Source organism: Gadus chalcogrammus, chromosome 7, assembly GCF_026213295.1.
Source record: "Gadus chalcogrammus isolate NIFS_2021 chromosome 7, NIFS_Gcha_1.0, whole genome shotgun sequence".
Lineage (NCBI taxonomy): Eukaryota > Metazoa > Chordata > Actinopteri > Gadiformes > Gadidae > Gadus > Gadus chalcogrammus.
The window spans coordinates 32,952,843-32,978,319 of record NC_079418.1 but is presented as its reverse complement, the minus strand read 5'-3'; the positions used below and the strand labels follow the sequence as shown (position 1 = coordinate 32,978,319).

Below are 25,477 nucleotides of genomic sequence, written 5' to 3'. Positions count from 1 at the left end.
CAGTATCTCTCTTGGAAATGGGACAAGGCTCGAAGTCCTAAAGTTCCCAATTAATATGTAGGGCCTACGTAGCAGGAAATTCAGTTCATCCCATGTGCATTACGGAGGTGTCTTTTCAACTGAGAAAACAGATGATAAAATAAACTGGTTTAGTATAATAATTATTGTAAATACTGTGAATATAAGAAGTTTTCTTTATAAGTTGTATTTATACCCCCGATGGTAAAAGTATTAGACGACAAGCTGGTCATAATCTATCATTATATTTCGTTAATTGTTTTATATCCGTAGGCCTATATCCGTTATTAGTCCGTGTTACCAACGATTGACTTTTTTTTTCAAATAATCTTCGGCCGACTCCATTTGTAATAAAATAATGTATGACCGTTTGTATGGGATATTAATCATAATGCAGTCTATAGTACATTGGCTTTTCTAGTATTTAATATGCCTTCTGCTTTGGAGTGCGCGCTTGCGTTGCAAAACGGCCTACGTACATTGTGTAACATTTGGGCGCAAGAAATGTTGGTGAATCGAGTCTGAGCGTGGAGACTCGGGTGATGCCCGCTCGGATCACAGGACTACTGTACCGATACCGAACAGCCCTGATGGTAGCAGCGACGGGCGGACCGTAGGGCACCCCGACCCGGAGGACTTGGGGCTATTGAAGAAGACGCTTCTCTACTGTGTGTCCTTCTGGCTGGAAGACAATCTTCTAACTAACATCCAGCTAACTTTCAGTTCAATATTTGTCGCGGCCGTTTTATTGCGTTTTTCCCTCTTCCACCATCACCAACTCACATTGTGCAGGTGTAGGAGGGGGCGGTGTACAGGCCGGTCTCACTGAGACCCTTTTGGACGCTGACGTGTTTCAGCGGGCCATGCCAAACCTGCAGTGTCAGATGCCATTTTACTGCGTCGGAAACCCCAATATATTGGGCCTGTCATCTCACTAGAAGTTGTTCAAAGTAGTACACGACTGGTGCGGTGGGGAGCTACATGGTCAGATGCATTGTGCACTCTTCGTGCTGAAGCTTATGGGTCCTGCGTACTCAAGCTCCCGGCTCCCACACAAAAAGGTGTGCTGCGGGGGTCCACAGCACGGTCTGACCGCCTCACATCTGGATCGTCCGTCCTCAGTCATCTGAGGCCTAGGTGGTCGTGAGGTCCTCGGAGTTTAAGATCATCTCGCTGTGATCGCTTCCAGAGGATTTTGTGTAATTGAAACCGGTGTTATTACATCGGCACGATTGGTCGGGTTTCATCGGCTCTGAATCCCTCGTCCATAGCACCAGTGACTATAGAAACGTTATCCAAGGTACGAGCTCATCGGCCGGGGACTTCCCCTATTATTATTTTGTGCATTTTTTAAAGGCCACGTTAGGGTGACATTGCATTCGCTTTCTCTTTCCACCACTGTCGTTTTAATTCGGCGACCAGACACAAAAAAAGTGAAAGTGGAGGATTGTCCGTCGCACGCATTAAAGCTCCGGGATTTCAGCGTCTGGCTGGCGTTCCCCCCCACCCATCCCGCGGTGACGGTTATGGGTCGGAAGCGGTGTGTCGGTGCAGATTGTTCCAAGATGGCGGCCGGGTGCTGCGGGGTGAAGAAGCAGAAGCTGTCGGGATCCCCCGGGTCGGGGGGTCCTGGCGGGGTGGGGGCGGGGAGTGGGGTGACGGGAACCGGACACTGTGGGACAGACCTGGGGATCGGTTCCTCCACCGCCGCCACCACCACTGTTGCAGCGGGGACCGTGGGCAGAGTCAACGGCCTGGGGGGACCGGGGGGAAACGTGAACAACTGTAGTAGTGGTAGTGGTGGCGGCGGTGGCGGTAGTAGTAGTAGCAGTACAGCCGTGCTGTCCCCAACCCCGGCCGGCTACAATTCGTCCGGCCTCTCCCCTAATCTGAGCCCGGGATCCGGCTCGGGAAGCGGCGTGAGGAAGATGGTGGTGTCGGCGGAGATGTGCTGTTTCTGTTTCGACGTGCTTTACTGTCATCTGTACGGATACCAGCCGCCAAGGACCCCCCGCTTCACCAACGAGCCCTAGTGAGTCCCTTTGTGTTACACCCGGCCGGCGAACACCACCGCAGGGGGCTTTGGTCACGGTGACATTCGTGTGTTCGTTCGGGCCATTTGGTCGGGTTTTAGTCGAAGAGTGTATTGGGATTAATTAATGCACATTGACAACTTTTAATTTAACATTTAGAACTAATAATCACCCGGCGGGCTGCGGCCTGGTCCCCAGCTCCTCACCGACTGCCCTGTCTTCTTGTTTTTCGGCATATTATTATTCGTTCGTATCCATGACAGCTCTAAACAGTTATTGCACATAGTGGTATCAGGTTTTCATGTGTTAAATGTGTTTCGGAAAACAACTTTGTGTCCATTTGAAGTGCGGTCATATTTTATATTTAGCGTTAAGCCTGTTCGCTGTTAGCCTGGTTGCTAGCATTGATTTTAGCCTCGGAGTTTCGAACCGAACGACTGTCCAAGTAGTTTGCTAAATCACCCATTAAGGGTACGAAAATGAATATCAAGTCAAAAAGTAGTGAATTAAAGTAGTTTCTGATAGTTTAAGACCCAAATCGTTGTTAAAACTCACGACTGCCTATTATTTGGGGGGGCTAAAGACGGTTAGCTGTATCGGCTAACAGCCACAAGGCAGCCTGCCAGCTCCTCGCGACCCGCCGCCGGACGGCTCGCGGACGCTCGGTCCTAACGGTTCTGTCTGAACCGAATCAGATGCCCGTTAGGGTTCTGTTCGACCAGAACCAGATGTCGTTTAGGGGGTCAAGGATCTGCGTTCAGAGAGCCGGACCGGGACTCAAACAACAAAGAAAACACTGCACACATTGCCCATGTCGGGACATTTAGGTTTAACTTAACAGTTAGTTGATTAATCAAGTTGCTTTACAAAAATGTATGAATACTTATGCCTGTGACAACACCATTAAAAAGTCAGTTTTCATTGTTTTATTCGGTTAATCAATTGGATTTTAACTTCTTGTGTATAATTGCAGCTGTTTGGGCGCCCTCTATTGGCCGATACAACCGACGCTTGATGGCATAGAAGTACTAGTTTTATATAGTGTAAGGTACACCATCAATTACTAAGATCTGTGGTGTTTCATCTTATTTAATGCTGCATTGTAGTCAATAAAATTGACAGGAGTGCACCTATTGGTTTAAATTACATCAATGTCTTATGGTAATGTGAGGTAAACGATAAGAACACCTCTACGCCAGTTTGGCCTTTAGGTTTTACAGCCAAGAGATGAGGACATTGGGGACCTTATAGTTCATACGTTACCCTAAGTAAAGAAGTGTTTGACAGGTTATTAATTTATTTGGCCCATAAGAAAAATAAGCTGTCATGGCTCAGCTCAGAGGGAAACTGGATATCAGTTTGATAGCTAAATGCACAAGGTTCATCTGAATGAGAACATACAAGACAATTTGATTACCTTAAAGTAATTACACAGTAGAGACAAGGAGAAATATGACGATGTATAAAGACGGTACTGCAAGTAACATAGCCTGTTCCTTTAAGAGGGCGCTGAGCTGGAACAATTCGATTAAAGCATTAACTGTCATTGTTTGACAATGTCAACAACTGGGACATCTCTTATCATGCGTGTGGTAACGAGATCAACAAAAGGCAATCAAATCATTTTCAGTCAACGTTAGAGTATTAAGGTTCGGCCATGACCCTTGACCTTTACTGTTTCAGTGGCGCTGGGTTATACGTGTCTTCTTCTCTTGCAGCCCGCTGTTCGTCACGTGGAAAATAGGGCGAGACAAGCGGCTGAGGGGTTGTATCGGTACGTTCTCGGCCATGAACCTGCACTCAGGACTCAGGGAATACACCCTTACTAGGTAAGCACCCCTACACCCCAACCCCGTACAGCCTGCCAGTTGGTACAGTCCACTGGGCGGGTCGACCCATCACACATCACACCATTTGTGATGTCAGGAGCGGCTCCATGTCGAAGCGGCTGCTAAGGGCTGGGATAGGATCCTTCAAGATATTACTGATCATTGAAGTGACTTGGAGACAAGTTAAAAAAACATGAATTGAATAATGTTCGGCCCTTGTTGGATGCTGGCCGGCCTTTATAAGGGCCCCTACCGAGGGGCAAGGTGCTGCGGCTGTTACTGGCCGCTTTGAAGCCGTTAGTGACATCACAGGTCAGCGACCCCATGTCACAGCCGATGCCCTCTTGTGATGCCAGAGACGGATCGTGGTTGAACCACTTGCTTGACTGATTGATCAACGTGAGCACCTGGTGGTAGAGCAGGACCCTCAGTGGTGATCGACCTTTGACCCTGTGACCCCGTGTGTGCCCCAGTGCCCTTAAGGACAGCCGCTTCCCGCCCATGACGAGGGACGAGCTGGCCCGCCTCTTCTGCTCCGTGTCCCTGCTGACCAACTTCGAGGACGTCGGGGACTACCTCGACTGGGAGGTGAGGAGGGGGGTGGTCTGTACCCCAGAGGGGGGGGGGGGGGTGTCTGTACCCCTCGGGGAGGGGGGGGTCTGTACCCCAGAGGGGCGGGTTTCCTGACGTCTTTCTCCCTCTGGCTCCAGGTGGGCGTTCATGGCATTAGGATAGAATTTTTCAATGAAAAAGGATCAAAACGAACTGCCACCTATTTACCAGAGGTTGCAAAGGAACAAGGTGAGTATCTGTTGTCTATAAGCGGATGGATGCTCTATATGTAGGGCTTCTAACCCACAAAAGTTATGAGAAGATCCTCTCAATGAAATGTGATTTCTCCACAGGTTGGGACCACATTCAGACCATCGATTCCTTACTTAGGAAGGGAGGTTATAAAGCTCCCATTACCAATGACTTCAGGAAGACCATTAAGTTAACCAGGTGAGGCCGGTGTCACTAAAACCTGTTGTACTGTTCCCACTGTCATTGCAGCACATTCCAGAGGCATTCTGGGGTCTGTAGTCTGTAAATACAACCAGCCTTGTGTGTCGAATGCCAATTCATAAATATCTTAACTATATTTACATTCAGGGTAAATTCTTTCCGCCTGGTGTTTTTTTTGGAAACATCCAAGGCGTCGCATTTAAGAGTCGATCTCAAATCAAACCCCAGATGGCTACAGGCTGTTCAAAGCGGTGTGTGGGCAGCAGCGAGCCGTATCGCCTGGTCCGCGCCGTCTGCAGGAAAGGTCCCTGGTACCAGGGTTCAAGTCCCTGGTACCAGGGTTCAAGTCCCTGGTACCAGGGTTCAAGTCCCTGGTACCAGGGTTCAAGTCCCTGGTACCAGGGTTCAAGTCCCTGGTACCAGGGTTCAAGTCCCTGGTACCAGGGTTCAAGTCCCTGGTACCAGGCAGCCGGGTCTTACCCTGTCCGACCGAGCCAGGCACCGCTGGTGATCCGGGCCCGGCTCCTGTGTTGTCTCGTTGTAAACACCGCTGTCCTGCCCGTCCAAACGGCCCTGTGTGTGGACCAGTGTCCCCGTCCCAGTTACCGTGTGTTGACCAGTGTCCCCGTCCCAGTTACCGTGTGTTGACCAGTGTCCCCGTCCCAGTTACCGTGTGTTGACCAGTGTCCCCGTCCCAGTTACCGTGTGTGGACCAGTGTCTCCGTCCCAGTTACCGTGTGTGGACCAGTGTCCCCGTCCCAGTTAACGTGTGTGGACCAGTGTCTCCGTCCCAGTTACTGTGTGTTGACCAGTGTCCCCGTCCCAGTTACCGTGTGTTGACCAGTGTCCTGTGTCCCCGTCCCAGTTAGTGTGTTGACCAGTGTTCCCGTCCCAGTTACTGTGTCTTGACCAGTGTCCCCGTCCCAGTTACCGTGTGTTGACCAGTGTCCCGTGTCCCCGTCCCAGGTACCGTAGCGAGAAGATGACCATGGCCTACGCAGAGTACATCGCTCACCGCCAGCACCACCACTACCAGAACGGCGTGGGCCACCCCCTCCCCCCCTACAACCATTATTCCTGACAGCGAGCCCCGTGACCAATCACTGCAGCTCTCCTCGGACCTGTTCCCGGGAGAGCCCGCCCCCGCCTGGTCTAGCTATTTCTACTACTGTACCATTTTATGATGATAGTTTCCGTTGCCATGGTGGCCGTCTCCTAGACGTTGGCATGGCAACGGGCGGCAAACAAATTTATTACGGCGCGAAGTCCGCATTTCCCCGCCCTCTTCCTTTCCTTTTATTTCCTGCCGTGACGCTTTTGCAGCAGCATATATAAACGTATATCCCTTCCTTTTTTGAATTTGAATTACGATTTTTCTTTTTCTCCAAACTTAAGTCTTTAATAAAAAAAAAGAAAAACCTAGTGAGGTTTTGGTTCTGTGGATGAGAGCGTCTCTCATGGTGGGTCAGGACTAACCTGGTATTCTAGAGCTGAACCTTTCTCATGCTTCTCATTTTTATCCCTGTGTGTGTGTGTGTGTGTGTGTGTACTATTTGTAGCAAGGCAGCAGCGGTTGGGAGAAGTCTCATGCTATTAAGTGAGAGGGAGAGGTGCGATGGCCTTGGCCGGGTGTCTCTGAGCACTGGACCCCCCAGCTGTAGATAGCGAGGGCCTGACCGGTCGGCCGGGGGCCGGGGGCCGGGGGCTGGAGTGTGTGTGCCTCTGTGTGGTTTCATCTTCTCCAGGAGATGAGCCCGGCTAGATGAGTAGATTCTATCGTTTGTGATGCGTGAAGTGTTTCCCTCGCGGGCGCCCGAGGGGGCGGGGTTTTGTGGGGCGAGGTAACCTATTAAAACTTGAACAGCGTTTGATTGGCTAGGTATAAAAGCGTTTATCTTTTTATTATTATTCCTTTTTTGCAACGATTTCTACATTGTACGATTTAATAAGGAGCAAGCCATCTGTTCATCTTGAAAGCCGGATTGTCTGCGGGTCATCTTTTGTAAAGTAGATGAACCAGTTGGAGGGACTCCCCTGAACGCGGCGTTCTGAAGGTTAGGTGAGCAGTGGGATATATTCACACGGTCGGAGAGGGAGATCCAGAGTGGATCCACCGTCATGGTGTGTTTATAGAGTTTAGGAGCAGGAAGCGACGGGGACAAACAAACCCCCTAAAGCCATAAACCCAAGGCATGCTTCATAAGTGTTGTGGGCTGGATGTCGTCGCTTGTCTTGGATGAGTTAATAAAGCTTCAAATGGGAGCCCCAAAGCCGTTCCAGGGAGCCTGCTCCTCTGGGCCCGGTCCCAGGGGGCTCATGAGGTGCGGTGACCCCTCTGGGGGGTGCCGGTGTGTAATTAACTAATTGACACGGTCTAATGACCAAAGTCGTTAGTTGTTTTAGCTCCCAAACCCCAGAGTGGGTGTGATTAGTGAACATGTGATCAGTGAACGTGTGAGTGAAGCGTTGCGTTGGCTGGGGGTTGCGGTCTTAAAGCCGCACCGGGACCCTGTCCCAAAGCTGCCCCCACCCCTAGATTGGAGCCCCAACCCACGGTCACCTGAACGCCAGCCAGTCTGGGAGCTGATGTGCCGCTAAGGGCCCTCCAAGCAAGCGTTGTCGTTAAGGGGAGAGTAATGGGACAGGGCCCTTGATCGCTGGGCCCCCCTCCCGACCAGATCCCCCCACCTACGGGGTCTCGACCCAAGCTGCAGAGAACGGCGTCCTGTTGTGTCAGCTGTGGGGTCGGGAGGTCAAGAGAACACCGTCCCAGCGAGGGGTCCGTTATTGTTGAAGACTCCAGATAATAACAGTGGGGGGGGGGGGTTCTAGGGACTTATTGAAGCCATTTCCCCTCGACAGACAGTCCCGTGCATCCAGGACCTCTTTGGGTGTGCAGTATCTCAGCTGTCCTGGTGTCCGCTCTGCGCTGCGTTCCAACGGCTGGTTCTGGTTCAGCATCGCTGCCATGTCTCCTTCACCTTCATTGTTTTTTGTTGAATTTGACCAACCGGCGGTTATTTCCTTTATGCAAACAGCCAAGGGCTTCAGGCGATCCATCCACAGTAACCCCAAACTACCAGACTTGAGTTGTGTTGCCTTAACTGGTGTTAATAATGTCTGGACCAGTATTTGGTGCTGTAGTTGTTCCTCTCCCACCATCGACTGTGTTGAACTCCCATCTCGTGCTTCTCCAGAACTCTTCTGGTCCTTTAAACGGCAACAAACTACACAACCACATGTTTTTCTTTTCTTCTGCTGCAAAACCAAATTGCCCACGCTCCTCTCACCTAAAGTCTTTGTATAGACATGCAATGTACTCTGTTGCATGCGTGTATGAGTATAACCTATGGTTTTAAATCCATGATATGCTTGATCTATCGCTTAGACACTCGGAACCACAAAGAGATTTTAGAAGACTAAACATATGGTGCTATCAGACCGGGCGTCGGGCGGTCAGCTGACCGGTCATGAGGACTCATCTCCATATCACTAACCCGACCTGTGGGGTTCTCTCTCCAGCGGCTCGCCTGTGAGACGGACGCACCACGCTTGAACTCTCACAAGAGTCATGGAAGGTACACCTCCATGTGGAGGACTGACTATTCCCTCCAGACACCGAGAGACCACCCCTCACGTGGGCCCCCTTTTTTAACATCCTTGATATATGCAGATATCTGTTCAACAAAGTGTTTCTCGTGCCGTGCTGGTCAACGTCCCTGCAGGCTTGAAAGGGCAAGAAGTCACCCCTCCCCCCCCTGGTTTAGCCACCCTAGGAGAGGACGTGTGCTCGGTGGGTCAACGCACACACAAGTCTGTCAGGGCGGAGGTCGGTTTCGCCAGTTGCAGCATCTCCTCTCCACATGCTGCAGCTGGACGAGGAACCTCCTCTAGAGACTTTCCACTGGACAGGAAACCCGACCACCACGTGGTCCGCTTTCATGTCCAGTCGGATGGTCGGTTGATGTAGTCATGGACGGTCTTCATCTACATGTCTTACACATTTTCTAGCATCTTTTTATGTTGTTAAACACAGATATCGTGAATTACTGTCGGTCGAAACCCACCAACAAACAATCATGACTTTATTTTGTATATTTATTCATCCTTCTACAATAGAACGTAACTGGAGGTGTTGTTTGGTGACCAACCCATGGAAGATGTAATCCTTTTCTGTCGTGTTCTGTCAACACTTTGTGTACCGATACCTCATAGACTGTTGGTGGAGGCGGTGAGACTCTTCTTGTCGTAGCATACATTTGGCGCCGTAACCGAGGGTCAGAGTTCGGCCGTAGCGTTCGTGCGAGGTCGTTCGTTGCCGTGGAGACTGTTCGTGTTGTGACCTCGCGTGCGTTTTGACCGAAGGTGCAAAAAAACCAGCCATGTGCAAACGACATGCTGCAGTGGGCGTGGCTCCCTGCCCTTCCAAGAACAGTTCTGCAAGCGACCAACCATCTCCACTGTCCGTTGGTTTGTGTGGTACCTTGAAGCTGAAGCAACCCCATCGCACCGCGTCCTGCCCTCCGACCCCCTGGCCCCCGACCCCCTGGCCCCCACCTGAAGGGCGCGGGGGACAAGATGCTGGGTTGCACATCGTATCTTACTTATTTTTGTTTAATTTACAAAAATGAAAAATCCCATGGTGTGCCTCCTAGCTTATGGGTTTTAAATGTTTGTTTGTTTTTTCCCTAAAGACCAGCAGTTATACTTTATATAAAATATGGATTTTCCTTATTTTTATGCTATGTAAGATGAAAAGCCTGTTTTCTTTACTTTGGACCCAGTAGCTGCACTGGTATACAATCGCACTGATAGATGATAATTAAAAAACATAAACAAGACATGGATCAATACTGATACAAGCAAATGAAATAAGAAAATACAATAAACTTGTGTTTGGAACTTTTATCTAAAAAAAAAGGAATAAAAATAAAAAAAGAGAAAATGACTGTTTTTGTATATTAAAATAAATTCTTTTCATAATATTTTGGATCTAGTTTCAAACTTATTTTAGTGGTTTTCTATGTTCTGGGTATTGAGACACAGTTCTGAAAGACTTCACTGTACAAAATGGTTTTACTTTGCAGTGGCCGGGACGTTACCTGGAGTAACGTCCCTCTGATTTTTTGTTTTGGGTTTAAAATGCATTTTCTCTTTTCATTAATGACTTGAAACGTTGTTGGAATACCGTGGCGGTGGGTATTCTAAAGGCATCCCCTTGTAGAGCTATATAGATATTTCTTCTCCCTCTAAACCGCTATTAGTGTGACCAGACTTGAAACGGGCATTCATTATAGTACTCCCAAAAAAATATTTAAAAGTTTTAAAAGAAGAACAAAAAAATGTGTGGGGAAGGTATAAAATGTATATATACAGTATATATATGTGTGTATATATACAGTATATATATGGGTTATTATCGGTATGTAAGCCATGGCTGTGAAGACGATAATGTAGTTTTAAACATTGTTATTACCTTTTAAAACCATTTATTCAATAAAAAACCAAATGAAAAGAGACATTCGTGTGTACTGGAGTTCTTTCTTTGGCGCGTCAATTTCTCTGCTCAGTTCTGCATTAGACCGAGGGGATGGAACGCAGAACCTTAGGCTCAGTTCTGCGTTAGACCGAGGGGATGGAACGCAGAACCTTAGGCTCAGTTCTGCTTAAGACTGACCAAGAGACCGTGTCCTGAAACCCCTTCTCCCCGGTCAAACAACCTCTTCAAACCTTACCACAGAACCCGCTCATCTCCATTATCTGACCCCTGCTACCCCCTTTCTGTCCCGATTATCTTACTCTAAAGGATATCCAGGGCATTTTAGAATGGTTTTAATAAGATTTTATATCTATTAAAGGGAGCATTTTGAAAAGCGCTATAAAAATACATGTATAGAACATTTACGTTAAGTACATTTATTTTGGAATGATAGGAAATGTGGTACCACTGCCTGATGCATTGAGACGCCATCTTGTTTTCAGGAACAGCTTTGAGAGGGAATTGAATATGAATGTAAATCTTAATTCATGATCCATCCTCTTGCATTGCATGGCTGGGATCATTAACCAATGGCGTGTGGTGGAATCTTATACCGTTCCTTTGAGAACATGGACTCAATTTAATTGAACACATGTAGCCATTAAAAATGTCTTAAACCTTTACAAATACAGACAGGTCGGTAACTGCTAGATGCAAGGAGTAGTGGTATAAGAGGTGTAGTCCACACGATGCACAGAACCACAGATGGAAACTAGGATATAGTATAAAACATTTCACCAATTGATAAGTACGTATGAATGAATCCTTGAGGCCTTAATGACTGATGAACCGAATGCTTTTATTGTCAATACAGCACAGTGGAGCCAAACATGGTACAAAAAACTCACCGCTGCCTTTAAAACGTATGCTACAGTAATACAGAGTGAAAATCCCTCAAAACTCCAAGTACGGGAAACATTTTAAACATTACAATTATCAATTGAGGCAAAGTTAACATCATGGATGAATCTCGTCTAACGTGGCGAGTTGGTCGAGGTCTCCGCTCGATGGCCGAGAGCTGAAACCACGGCGGCTCTAGAACAATCTAGAATACTCTGGTTAGACATATTATTGTTACCGGCAGAGTAGCACACACACACACACACACACACACACACACACACACACACACACACACACACACACACACACACACACACACACACACACACACACACACACACACACACACACACACACACACACACACACACACACACCTTCGACATGACGTCATGGCGATTGGAATGCTGTGAAATGGTTGACCAATAGAAACACAGATTGTTGTCGTGTTCGTTCAAGCCCACAACAAGACGGTGGGTGAAGAAGCCCCCCCGTGGAGGACAGGTCGTAGTCATGACTACGCTGATGGAGTAATCATAAATAGTAAACAGGATCAGTCTTTTTTTTTTATGCTTTGAAAGAAACGTATGAATGACTACAATATTTTACATGTTACTGTTAGGAATTATGCAAAGAAAATAATGCTTCATACACGCACACAACACACACACATTTTCCCACACACAGGCGCGTGTGAACAATTAAGGTCTTCAGGACAACTTCAACTCGGCGTGTTCAAAACGACGTAAGAACTAAAACAAGGCAACAGAACCAAAACCTTTGCTGAGAAGTTCCCTGGAGTAGATTCTAGAGATCTCCTCTCCGACCCGCGCTGGGACCTGACTCAAGACCCCAGGGGCCCCCCAGCTGTATCTGGACCCCCAGGTGGTCTCTGGACCCCAGGGACCCCTGAGGGTCTCAGGGCACCAGGGGGCCCCTGTTCTAAGCATGAGAGCAGAGCCGGGCTCATCACTAGAAAGAAGGACGTTCACGGACCTCAGAGAATACTCACATAACGAGAGAGAGACAGCGAGAGAGAGAGAGTCTTTTACAAAAGTAAAGAAAGAAAATGAGAACAGAACGAAAACAGGCATACTGGAACGAAAAGGCGAACGTGGTCGAACGGAGTGGAGGAGGAGGAGGACTGGGAGGAGACGGAGGTGGAGGAGGAGACGGAGGTGGAGGAGGATGAGGAGGAGGTGGAGGAGGAGGTCAGTCCATCTTCTTGCTGCGCAGGCGGGCGGAGTCGAGCAGGGCGTGGCAGGCGGGCGCGGCGTGCTGGCACAGGAAGGTGAGCGCTTTGCCGTGCAGCAGCGTGAGCAGCGTCTGGTGCGCCGTGGCCCACACGCGGTACCAGGGCCCGTAGAAGGGGTCCGACACGGCCGGGCACAGCATGCTGTTCAGGTTCACCTCCGTCACCTGGACACACCACGGGGAATCAGCACCTTGTACCGCGGGCTGGGAGGCGGGCTCAAGACCATTACTATCGCCCTTAATCACAGGTCCAGCTCAAAGGGCCTACCGCCCCCCCCCCCCCCCTCTTTAACCCTAACCCCCGGGCCTAATAGGCTGTATGATTACCCTAACCCCCCCCCCCCCCTCTCTAACCCTAACCCCCGGGCCTAATAGGCTGTATGATTACCCTAACCCCCCCCCCCCCTCTCTAACCCTAACCCCCGGGCCTAATAGGCTGTATGATTACCCTAACCCCCCCCCCCCTCTCTAACCCTAACCCCCGGGCCTAATAGGCTGTATGATTACCCTAACCCCCCCCCCCCCCTCTCTAACCCTAACCCCCGGGCCTAATAGGCTGTATGATTACCCTAACCCCCCCCCCCCCCTCTCTAACCCTAACCCCCGGGCCTAATAGGCTGTATGATTACCCTAACCCCCCCCCCCCTCTTTAACCCTAACCCCCGGGCCTAATAGGCTGTATGATTACCCTAACCCCCCCCTCTGTACCCTTTGACTCTGACATCGTAGAAGGGACCTAGTCTCACCACCAGTGGTGATTAGCGACATCAGACTTACATCACACTGTCGCTATAGCGACGTCACACTGTCGCTATAGCGACGTCACACTGACGCTATAGCGACGTCACACTGTCGCTATAGCGACGTCACACTGTCGCTACAGCGACGTCACACTGACGCTACAGCGACGCCATAGCTTGGGCCCTGTGTTTTCATGTCCACTGTGTATGGCCCTGAGAGGCGCAGTGCGGTGTGCGGCCAGCGGGGGGCGCTGCGGTCTCACCATGCCCAGGCCCTGCAGGAAGATGAAGTGATAGAGGAACAGGATCCCCGTGGAGAGGAGGGCCCACCACATGTCCCCCAGGGGCTCCGGCTTGTAGGCACCTGTTCACACACACACACACACACACACACACACACACACACACACACACACACACACACACACACACACACACACACACACACACACACACACACACACACAGTGAGGAATGTGTGAGTGCATGGTATGCGTGTTGGTTCCAGGACAGGGTGTACCGTGGCTGTTCTAGGTTAATGAGTCCGAGCGCTCTGTGCGTCTTCACAACGGTTGCCATGGTGCACTGAGACGCAGTCCTCTCATTGGACGGCCTATTTGAATACCGAGGGGAAGGGAAGCCTCCTGTAACACTGGGTTGCCGGGCGGGTTTCCACGGCAACTCAGCAGGGAAGCTCTGTGCCTTAACGCGGTCTTAACGTCTGCCCGGATACGAGCAGAGAGCCCCAGGCCTCCCTGGGAGCCCATTGGTCGGTCCTCAACAGCTCTAGTCCCGCCCTCAGGTGTTGAATGGTTGGTGGTCCAAACCACCGTACGGCTGGCCGGCTGCTGCCACTTGTGATGTCACAAGGGGATCAATTTAGGAAACGGCTTCTAACAGCGAATAGGGGCCCAGAGAGAGTGGGGGTCCTGCCCCCCTCTCCTTAAGCCCATCAGGGGCCCCAAGATCTTCATACCTCCGTGCTGGTGTTAGCCTAGCGTCAGAGCAGCCCTCCCCTGCTACCGTTAGCCTAGCCTCAGAGCGGCCCTACCCTGCTACCGTTAGCCTAGCCTCAGAGCAGCCCTCCGTGCTGGCGTTAGCCTAGCGTCAGAGCAGCCCTCCCCACTGGTGTAAGCCTAGCGTCAGAGCAGCCCTCCCCGCTGGTGTTAGCCTAGCATCAGAGCAGCCCTCCGTGCTGGCGTTAGCCTAGCCTCAGAGCAGCCCTCCGTGCTGGCGTTAGCCTAGCGTCAGAGCAGCCCTCCGTGCTGGCGTTAGCCTAGCGTCAGAGCAGCCCTCCGTGCTGGTGTTAGCCTAGCGTCAGAGCAGCCCTCCGTGCTGGCGTTAGCTTAGCGTCAGAGCAGCCCTCCGTGCTGGCGTTAGCCTAGCGTCAGAGCAGCCCTCCGTGCTGGCGTTAGCCTAGCGTCAGAGCAGCCCTCCGTGCTGGCGTTAGCCTAGCGTCAGAGTAGGGCTGCACGATATGGGCAAAATATGATATCCCGATATTTTTTGGCTGAATGGCGATATACGATATACATCTCGATATTTTCTATAGAGTGGGTTAGATGTTTTTTATGCAAGTCAAAAACCACATGTGAGATGTTGCAAGCACTTTTATTAAAACATAGGTCCATATGACTGCAACATGTGATTTTGTATCGTTATTTTCAACAGAATTCAATGAACATGTTAAAAAAAAAGGGACGTTTTTCACCTTCTTCACAAAATAATCGCCTATGCAAAACAATATAAAGCTGTAGGTTACACACATTAGCTACCATTAAGAGCATTGGCTTCGTCGCATTGTCCTGCGTACTACGGTGAGGGTTTCAGTGCGCCGTAACTTTAATCCCCCTCCCCCTCCCTTCTCCGTTCCATTTGGGAACATGTTTGGTTTCATTTCGCTTGTTTCGTATATTTTAATTAATTAATTAAGAGCGTCACCAGAGGGCGCCCCCAACACATTTGCCGATCGCCGGCCCTGGTTTCGGGGCAGAAGAAACTGTCGCGGCCGGTGATGCAGCAGCACAGCCACGGAGTTTTACGCATTCCTCATACTGCACTTTGTGCCGCTGCTGTAAATGGTGGAACAGATTTGTCGTGCTTCAACTTTTAGTCGCAACGGTTTTGCTACACTCTACAGGTGACCTGCAGCTGCTGCTCATCTGTTTTTTTTAAACCCAAACTATTTCCACATTATGGAGCCGTTCTTTCTCCTCTTTGAAACAATTTCGTCTCCCGCCGCCGTCTCGTTTTCTTTACGGGTATCATCCATGCTTGTTGTGTTGTGAGGGGGCGGCGGGGGCGGGAATGAGGCGTCTTTGCACACGGCACGTTCGGAAAGACAGAGTGAGAGGGGGAGGGGTCGCGCTCACAGTCTCCAAGGCAAGCGCTGTAGACGCTTGAGCGGGAAACGGACCATTTTAACGCATATCGATATAAACGATATTGTCAAATCTTGTATCCCCTTGGAAATTATATCGATATATCGTACATAGCCGATATATCCTGCAGCCCTACGTCAGAGCAGCCCTCCGTGCTGGCGTTAGCCTAGCGTCAGAGCAGCCCTCCATACTGGTGTTAGCCTAGCGTCAGAGCAGCCCTCCATACTGGTGTTAGCCTAGCGTCAGAGTGGTGGCCAGGGGGCGGGGCTCACCTCCTTTCCGCAGCAGGTAGACGGGCACCAGGTAGAGCATCACGTGCTGGATGTAGTAGATCTCCTTCTCAAATGGCAGCTGGGGAGGGAACGAGGTCAGAGGTCAAAGGTCAGGTCAGCGGCATCAAGACAGCAACCAGTTTCAGTTTGTTCACGACACTTTAGAATTCAGAGCTTCCAGAAGTTGCACTGTGGAGAGGGGAGGGGAGGGGGAGAGGAGGAGAGGAAGGGGGGAGAGGAGGAGAGAGAAGGAGAGAGGAGAGGAGGGGAGAGGCGGGGAGAGGAGGGGAGAGGAGGGGAGAGGCGGGGAGAGGAGGGGAGAGTGGTTGAACCAGGGCTGGTTGTGATCCCAGTGGACCAGAACCAGACTGTTGTACACATCAGCTCCACTCAGGCTCTGCCCCCCCAGTACACTTGGGTCCCCCCCAGGACCCTCTCCCCGGGGCCGTGAGGGGTCTTCAGGGGGGTCTCCAGGCTGACACCGTCTCCAGGGCTGGGACCAGTTCCACCACAGCGTGGGAGTGAGAGGCACTTTAACGTTGCCACGACAACTGTGAGGTCACAGGACGCCTCCCACCCGAGGGAAACCCAGAGGGTCTCACTGAAGCATGGTCTGTAGTATACAGTAAGGCTATCACTCCTCCACTCTGTAGTATACAGTAAGGCCATCAGTCCTCCACTCTGTAGTATACAGTAAGGCCATCAGTCCTCCACTGTAGTATACAGTAAGGCTATCACTCCTCCACTCTGTAGTATACAGTAAGGCCATCAGTCCTCCACTCTGTAGTATACAGTAAGGCCATCAGTCCTCCACTCTGTAGTATACAGTAAGGCTATCAGTCCTCCACTCTGTAGTATACAGTAAGGCCATCAGTCCTCCACTCTCTAGTATACAGTAAGGCTATCACTCCTCCACTCTGTAGCATACAGTAAGGCCATCAGTCCTCCACTGTAGTATACAGTAAGGCCATCAGTCCTCCACTCTGTAGTATACAGTAAGGCCATCAGCCCTCCACTCTGTAGTATACAGTAAGGCCATCAGTCCTCCACTCTGTAGTATACAGTAAGGCTATCACTCCTCCACTCTGTAGCATACAGTAAGGCCATCAGTCCTCCACTCTGTAGTATACAGTAAGGCCATCAGTCCTCCACTCTGTAGTATACAGTAAGGCCATCAGTCCTCCACTCTGTAGTATACAGTAAGGCCATCAGTCCTCCACTCTGTAGTATACAGTAAGGCTATCATTCCTCCACTCTGTAGTATACAGTAAGGCCATCAGTCCTCCACTCTGTAGTATACAGTAAGGCTATCACTCCTCCACTCTGTAGTATACAGTAAGGCCATCAGTCCTCCACTCTGTAGTATACAGTAAGGCTATCAGTCCTCCACTCTCTAGTATACAGTAAGGCTATCACTCCTCCACTCTGTAGTATACAGTAAGGCCATCAGTCCTCCACTCTGTAGTATACAGTAAGGCTATCAGTCCTCCACTCTCTAGTATACAGTAAGGCTATCAGTCCTCCACTCTGTAGTATACAGTAAGGCCATCAGTCCTCCACTCTGTAGTATACAGTAAGGCCACCAGTCCTTCACTGTAGTATACAGTAAGGCCATCAGTCCTCCACTCTGTAGTATACAGTAAGGCCATCAGTCCTTCACTGTAGTATACAGTAAGGCTATCAGTCCTCCACTCTGTAGTATACAGTAAGGCTATCAGTTCTCCACTCCTCTGTAGTATACAGTAAGGCTATCAGTCCTCCACTCTCTAGTATACAGTAAGGCCATCAGTCCTCCACTCTGTAGTATACAGTACGGCTGGTTCAGTACGGGGGTCTGATATGTTGGGGGTCATACACCCCATAGAGCCTTCGTAGGCCTTCTCTTCATAACAGTATGAATACTAATCGTAATGATTGCTGGTAGGGCTGGGCGATGAACCGATTTTATGGATTAACTCGAGTGTGTAGCTCACGTCGACTTGTTTAAATGAAAATCGGTTTTCTCTTCAACATCCGCCAACGCTTCCCTCTCAGCTCCCGTAGTTTGGAATGGGCTCAGCCCTCCCCCCGCACAGAGCGCGCATTTACCAAAGTGATACACAAACATGGCAGCGAGTGTTACAAGTTGTATACAACAATCTATTCATATATGTATAATGTATTTTGAGGTAAACATAATTCATTTGAAATATATCTGTGTGGTTTAATAATTCGTCGATCTGTTGGTAATGCCTCGGGGCTCCAGTAGGGGGATCGCGCTCCTCTTCCTCATTCAATACAGACGAGTGAAGGAAAGAGCTGCGTGTGTGATTTTCTCATTCTTCTCCCGTTACCATTCCCTTTTTTAAAGGTAAGTACCGTTTGCAAAACACTGTATATTTATGAACACAGGTTGAAAGTTTGAATGTTATGTTGGCACTTTATCAGAACTACCTCTTATCATTAGTAATATATGTTTACAGAAATATTTTATTTTATATTTTATATATTTTACATTTTGTGTTATATTACAGGTTACACTGCTTACAATGGCAGGGCCTGCCGTAATGCCTTTTTATGTAAATCGATAGAAATCTGATTTTTTCTTTAGGCCATATCGCCCAGCCCGATGGTAGTTTGGTTTGTGTGGCCGGTTGTGATGGGGTTTGATGAAGACTCACCAATCTGGTGTTGAGGATGGGGAAGATCAGAGCCAGGAGAGCGCCGTTCAGCATGTGGACCTGCAGCCTGCAACACACAGTTAACACACAGCAGATTAAAACACACACACACACACACACACACACACACACACACACACACACACAAACACTAGATTAAAACAAGCACACACACAGTTAAAACAACACACAGAACAGATTAAAACAAACAGTTAAAACAACACACCGGAGAGATTAAAACAAACACACACAGTTAAAACAACACAGCGAACAGATTAAAACAAACACACACAGTTAAAACACACAGAACAGATTAAAACAAACACACAGTTAAAACAACACACAGGACAGATTAAAACAAACAGTTAAAACAACACACAGAACAGATTAAAACAAACACTCAGTTAAAACAGAACAGTTTTAAACGACACAAAACCTCCAGATCACTAATCGACACAATCGAAAGTCAGCATTCATTATGAATAAGGATGCATTTCATTACTAATTTCCTTTTATTTGTATTGTGTAATATTAGTGTAAAAGTCATTTCCTGATTTATGATCTCTTTGGTTATTAACCTTGAAATGAGTTCTTGTCATCATTAAAGAACAGAAGGCGCTGTGTCCAGTGAAAGGTCACGGTAAAGCTTCACTAGTGCTTTGGTGTTGTTGTACTCCTAGACGCCATCCGGTTGGGGAATCAAACCCAGGGCCTCTTGGCTCACAGTTGATGTTGAAACCACCAACCTACCGGGCCGGCTGGCCACACGCTTTCCAAACAGGAAGCTCTGTGGAAACTACAGAGGGACAACCGCCACCAGCCACTTCCTCAACCTGAACACAGCAACACGTCTGTTGTGGGCTCTTATCCTATCCTATCCCTCCACAGGAAGATTCACCTTTACGTCACAACAATAATACACGTTCTTCCGGGTGGAGAAAGCCGAAGCGTTCTCCGAAGGCACCACTGGTAAACAAACCCTTCCATGTCATTTGACCAGGGCAGAGGTCAAGATAATCTGCAACCCGGGAGTATCTTGCCGCCTATTGTTTGCTAACATTATGAAATGCTGTGTAGACGGAGAGGGAATCCACCCCTCACCCTGGCAGTGTTGAAGCCTTGCTCTACCAGTAGAGGTAGACAGGTAATCCAACCCTCACCCTGGCAGCGTTAATGCCTTGCTCTAGCAGCAGAGCTAGACAGGGCACCAACATGCCACTGATAGTGGAGTCTTGCAGCATTAGCCCGTTGATTGGAGGGTTGGAGTTCCAGCGATCACCGGGTTGAGGAAGCGGTTGTGGCTGCTGTGGCTGGCAGTGTTCTCAGACAGGCCTGGCTCTGTTATCATGCCACACTCGTGTTGTGTTCTTGAGTTATCTCGTATCCCAGCAACAGGATTCTGTCGCGGGTATTCCACTATTCCATACGCGGTGACCGCTGCTCCAAGGCCTACGACGTCAGCAGTGAGGGTGAAGCCACTAAACAACACTGTCCGTAGACAACATGTGTATGAGTGGCCTGGGGAGCCCTCCCTCTCACACAGAAGATTTACATTATTTTGTTAACAGAGTCATTGAGTAATCCGGGCCCTTATTCCAGGTGAAGCTCAGTAAAGGGCTGGTTATGGTCCCACGTTCACACAGCGCTAGGAACAGGCAGAGGCTTAGACGCAGTCGTGAACATGTTTTGGTTCTGCGTCAGGTTTTAGTGAGCGGACCAATCACAGCCCTCGCTAATGCGTCGCCTCGACGGAAGGTTACCATTTATGGGAGGTGCACGTCCGGCCCTAGCGCTGGACGCAAGGAGGGTCCACAAGGACGCAAGGGGTCTGTAGCCCCCTTGCGTTGCGCGGGACCATAAGCAGCCCTTAAGTCACACAACAGAGTTGGGCCCTACGCGAGGATAAGGACCTCCCCCTCACCTGAAGATGATCATGGAGGCTTTGCATGGTGGACAGGCCAGGAGGAAGATCTGTGGAGCACAAATGATTCACTTTACCAGATCCTGTCACACACACACACACACACACACACACACACACACACACACACACACACACACACACACACACACACACACACACACACACACACACACACACACACACACACACACACACACACACACACACACACACACAAATGTGGTGATTGATTAACAAAACTCAACCCAGGAAGAAGATATTACTTCACTAATTTAGAATGAACTTTGAACCTTCAATTTGCATCCTCGGTAGAAGACCTGTTGAGCTAGATTAGGGAAATTAGGGGACTGGTAGGATTGTAGTCAAGCCAAGAGCTTCCTGTTTGACTGACAATCGACCAAGCGATAAAGGCTTCTTCCCTCAAAAGTAACACCAGCGATTGTCCAACCAGTGACAATTTGGTCGACCAACGAATCGACCAGAAATAGACAGCCCGAGTTATTTCGCTGAAATAAATGAAGTTACAGAAGTATAATAATAATAATATCCTCCTCTTTGGTTGGCTCCAATACATGCAGTGCTTGATGCTAGGATCGGGGGCCTTTTATAAACCATTAAGCGTCTTTCAATGAGTGTCACAAACCAGGTTAGATTACAACTAGGTCAACGGTTCCTGTAAACCAATGAAGTACAAAGGTCTCGTGTTCCCAACCCTAGTTTGCCCATTTTCCCACCATCACGCTAGCATTGTCAACCCCACCCTGAGGGCCTCTTTGGTACACCTCAAAACGACAACAAAAGAGAAGACGGTGGGGAGATGTGGTTGAACCAGGGATGACCGTGGGGAGATGTGGTTGAACCAGTGATGACCGTGGGGAGATGTGGTTGAACCAGTGATGACCGTGGGGAGTTGTGGTTGAACCAGTGATGACCGTGGGGAGCTGTGGTTGAACCAGTGATGACCGTGGGGAGATGTGGTTGAACCAGTGATGACCTTGGCATGGCAGCAGGGCTTGTGCTCCGTACTGCTCTCTGACGCATCGTCACGTGGAGAGTTACTATACGCTCATTAGATCTTTGTTTCCGATGCATTAAGGATCTGATGCCCTCACTACAAGAGGAACGACTTCAAGAAGACAGACAGACTGCAGACACCACAACCTTCTGACCGGGAGTTAAACTCCCTCAAACACATACAATGCCCCCCCCTGCCCAAGCCCACCCATGGGCTGAGGAGCCATTCTGCCGGCGGTTTGAGTTCGCCCTGCAGAAGGGGCTGCAGAAGAGCAATACATTTCTTTCTAGTTTTCGTTTTTGCGGGAGCCAATCACCAAGCTGGCTTTTCCCCTTGGCGCGCTATTGGCTGGTTTAACACAATGACGACAGGGAAGCGGCGGCAGGCAGCCAATTGCGTACAGAGTCAGTTGAACTGGGCCCGTTGATCCCGCCTCTTGCTGAAGAAAATGACGGCAGCTTCCCCAGACCAAGCTCGATTGAGCTAGGTCTGGGGATAGCCAGGCTAGTTCTGACTGGCCTAATGGAAGCACACGCACGTTGAAACCACAACGTAGACTGAAACTAGTTTTCCTTTCCCGTTAATGTTTTAAAAAAAAAATGATAAGTTGAAGACAGAAACAGATGATTTAATTTCTACCCTACCCCAATAATGGACTGGGTTAAAACGCCCTGGTGCCCATCCTGAGATAATGGACTGGGTTAAAACGCCCTGGTGCCCATCCTGAGATAATGGACGGGGTTAAAACGCCCTGGTAGCCATCCTGAGATAGTGGTCTGGGTTAAAACGCGCTGGTAGCCATCCTGAGATAATGGTCTGGGTTAAAACGCCCTGGTGCCCATCCTGAGATAATGGACGGGGTTAAAACGCCCTGGTGTCCGTCCTGAGATAATGGACGGGGTTAAAACGCCCTGGTGCCCATCCTGAGATAATGGACGGGGTTAAAACGCGCTGGTGCATCCTGAGATAATGGACGGGGTTAAAACGCCCTGGTGTCCGTCCTGAGATAATGGACGGGGTTAGAACGCCCTGGTGCCCATCCTGAGATAATGGACGGGGTTAAAACGCCCTGGTGCCCATCCTGAGATAATGGACGGGGTTAAAACGCCCTGGTGCCCATCCTGAGATAATGGACGGGGTTAAAACGCCCTGGTGTCCGTCCTGAGATAATGGACGGGGTTAGAACGCGCTGGTGCATCCTGAGATAATGGACGGGGTTAGAACGCGCTGGTGCATCCTGAGATAATGGACGGGGTTAAAACGCCCCTGTAGCCATCCTGAGATAATGGACGGGGTTAGAACGCGCTGGTGCATCCTGAGATAATGGACGGGGTTAGAACGCCCTGGTGCCCATCCTGAGATAATGGACGGGGTTAGAACGCGCTGGTGCATCCTGAGATAATGGACGGGGTTAAAACGCCCTGGTGCCCATCCTGAGATAATGGACGGGGTTAGAACGCGCTGGTGCATCCTGAGATAATGGACGGGGTTAAAACGCGCTGGTGCATCCTGAGATAATGGACGGGGTTAAACGCGTTCCATTACTTCATCATGTCTCAGATACTCGAGGGACCTTGTGGGAGCATGAGAGTTGGAGTACCGGCTCCAGAAGCCATCAGTGTTTGTTTGGTTGCCCCTCTCGGAGGCTCTCTGGGCGTTCTCCTGGGAGGTCGAAACCGCGCTGCAGGAGTCAAAGTTCATTTCACACACACTGCCTGGAGTCCAAATCCCGGGGATGCATGTGAGGAGGCTACACTGTGACCTTTAGAGGCCGGATGTGATGCAGGCACCGATGTTTACAGAGGAAGTCAAGAGCTTTCAGCTGTTAATGTAAAAGCTCAATTCTATGGAGATACCCATGTTGAAATTGGTACTCTAAGAATTTTATTCTTACGAGCAAAAACGTCATACTTACTTGTAAGAATACGAATTTGAAAACTATAATTACAATATTACTCGTAAGAATTCAGAATTTAACCGTAATTCTGTCAAGTTTAAATTACAGCATATATATCTAAAATTCTCATTCCTATTAGAATGCAACTCTTCCTAGTAAGAATATAGTTAGTAGTCAGTAAAGCAATAGAAGACTTTCTGCAGATGATGCCCTGAATAGAGTGAAACGCGACACACCCTGGGCTGAGATCTCGGACATGTGTTCTGAATGTAATGGGAGTTCCGTGTCAAACACATCAGGTTACAACAGGTTTCTAGGCCAATAACTAACAACTAAATACATGATATAGATGTAAATATAGATGGATGAATATCCCTTCGCTGATATAGTCCTATAATACTTATTATCTGATCCAGTGCTTCCTACAAGTGTCTGAAAAATACCAGCATTGGCGCATAACATAGTAAGGACCAGAGCTTCAGAACAACCCTCGAGCCCCTGAACTGCCCTGCATGCTCACCTGCACCATGGTCATCACGTGGCAGGGGTTCAACAGGTAGATCACAGTCTTGGTGGCAAATTTGAACCCGACCTCAATCCCAAAAGTCATGCACAGGGAGACCAGCAACAGGTTCTTCCCCAGACTGTCCTGATTCTGCGTCCGGGTCCAGTCTCTTCCCGGGACCTGAAGCTCCTTCGAGCGGCGGATCTTCCTCAGCGACAGGGCAATCTCAACGAGGGAGATGAGGACGACCACCAGGCTCTCGCTCAGCCGCTGCTGGGGCGCCAGGAACGCGGCGCACTCGGGGCCCCCGTTGCCCTCGAACTTGGGGTCCACGCCGCCGTAGACCCAGTCCAGAAGGCTGTACACGTTGTACCTGGACATGTTCCTCTTCTCGTGTTGGAAAAGATACAAACAAGACGGAATAAAAGACGGCACACTGACGTCCTGGCGAAACATTAAACGCAGGGTGTCTGCTCTCCCGCAAGGTGTGGCTGTGTCTGACGGGCCGACATGAACCCGGTTCCGGGAGGAGAGAGGCTCTAGAGAGGCTCTGCAGCGACCTGCCCACACCTCCGGGAGGAGGCTCTACCGCGACCTGCCCACTCCTCCGGAAGGAGAGCAGCTCTGCAACGGGCGGAGAGCGGCTCTTCAGCGGGAGGAGAGCGGCTCTGCAGCGGGCGGAGGGCGGCTCTTCAGCGGGAGGAGAGCGGCTCTGCAGCGGGCGGAGGGCGGCTCTTCAGCTGGGGGAGAGCGGCTCTAGAGAGGCTACAGCGACCTGCCCACACCTCGGCTAACAGCCTCTCATCTAGCTACGGGTTAGCCAGCAGCTTCACACTTCTGGAGTTACGACTGGCTAAGCGGGCAACCCCGACGCTAATGTATCTGTAAACGGCTAGGTTATCGTCATTATTGTCACGACTAGAAGAAAACCAGAGGATTCGTTTGGTTAACGGCTGACATTTGACACCGGAGCGCGCTAGTGGCGGGTGTAGCAACTAGCGCTGTTAGCGACGCGATGGTACGAGAAGAGGAGGGAGATCCCGCGAGATAACGGGATGCTGCGTTCTAGACCGAACTGATGCTGGGTATTTTGGTATCACCGTTATCCACGTCAATTAAAACCAAAAATACCATTAAAACTAGAATACAATTTTGAACAGACGCACACATACACACGTCGAAGGCATCGTCAGACGTAATGACATCTTTCCTGCATATTTTGTAAGATTATAATAATTTTATTTTTGTATTTCTTTTTAAACCAGATCACTGTCATTTGCTCGACTTTCCCTTCTGGTATTGTTACATTAGACCTACATATCATTCAGCTTATCGTATATAATAATAACTAAGCAATTAGCCTGCTGTGCGCGGATGAGTCGTTCCTCTCTGTCTCTTTCAAATTACATTCGCAACAGAAAAACAACCCGATGGTCTCTCTGTTGGGACTGTGACTGCAGGAGGATCAACATGGGTGAGTACAGGCCGGCTCCCATGTGACTCCGCAAATGCGTGCCCTGGTCTGATGTCACCACCGTGGACTTCAGCCATCTGGTTGGGAT

At 49.6% G+C, this 25,477-nt stretch overlaps 2 protein-coding genes across 2 annotated transcripts; one reads left to right on the top strand and one right to left on the bottom strand.

Annotated features, from left to right (window-relative positions):
• Nucleotides 1–563: 563 nt before the first annotated feature.
• ammecr1 (AMMECR nuclear protein 1) lies at nucleotides 564–10,549 on the top strand. Its single transcript, XM_056594000.1, has 6 exons — nucleotides 564–2,050; nucleotides 3,770–3,880; nucleotides 4,354–4,468; nucleotides 4,591–4,681; nucleotides 4,786–4,882; nucleotides 5,852–10,549. Exons 1-6 carry the CDS (start codon nucleotides 1,545–1,547, stop codon nucleotides 5,964–5,966), a joined length of 1,035 nt encoding a protein of 344 aa, XP_056449975.1. The 5' UTR covers nucleotides 564–1,544; the 3' UTR covers nucleotides 5,967–10,549.
• Nucleotides 10,550–10,709: 160 nt separating this feature from the next.
• On the bottom strand, nucleotides 10,710–24,995 carry LOC130385493 (transmembrane protein 164). Its single transcript, XM_056594001.1, has 6 exons — nucleotides 23,931–24,995; nucleotides 20,496–20,545; nucleotides 18,575–18,641; nucleotides 15,915–15,993; nucleotides 13,525–13,625; nucleotides 10,710–12,686 (listed from the first exon to the last, which is right to left on the bottom strand). The coding sequence occupies exons 1-6, from the start codon at nucleotides 24,369–24,371 to the stop codon at nucleotides 12,480–12,482; spliced, it is 945 nt and encodes a 314-aa protein (XP_056449976.1). The 5' UTR covers nucleotides 24,372–24,995; the 3' UTR covers nucleotides 10,710–12,479.
• Between the last annotated feature and the right edge of the window lie 482 nt (nucleotides 24,996–25,477).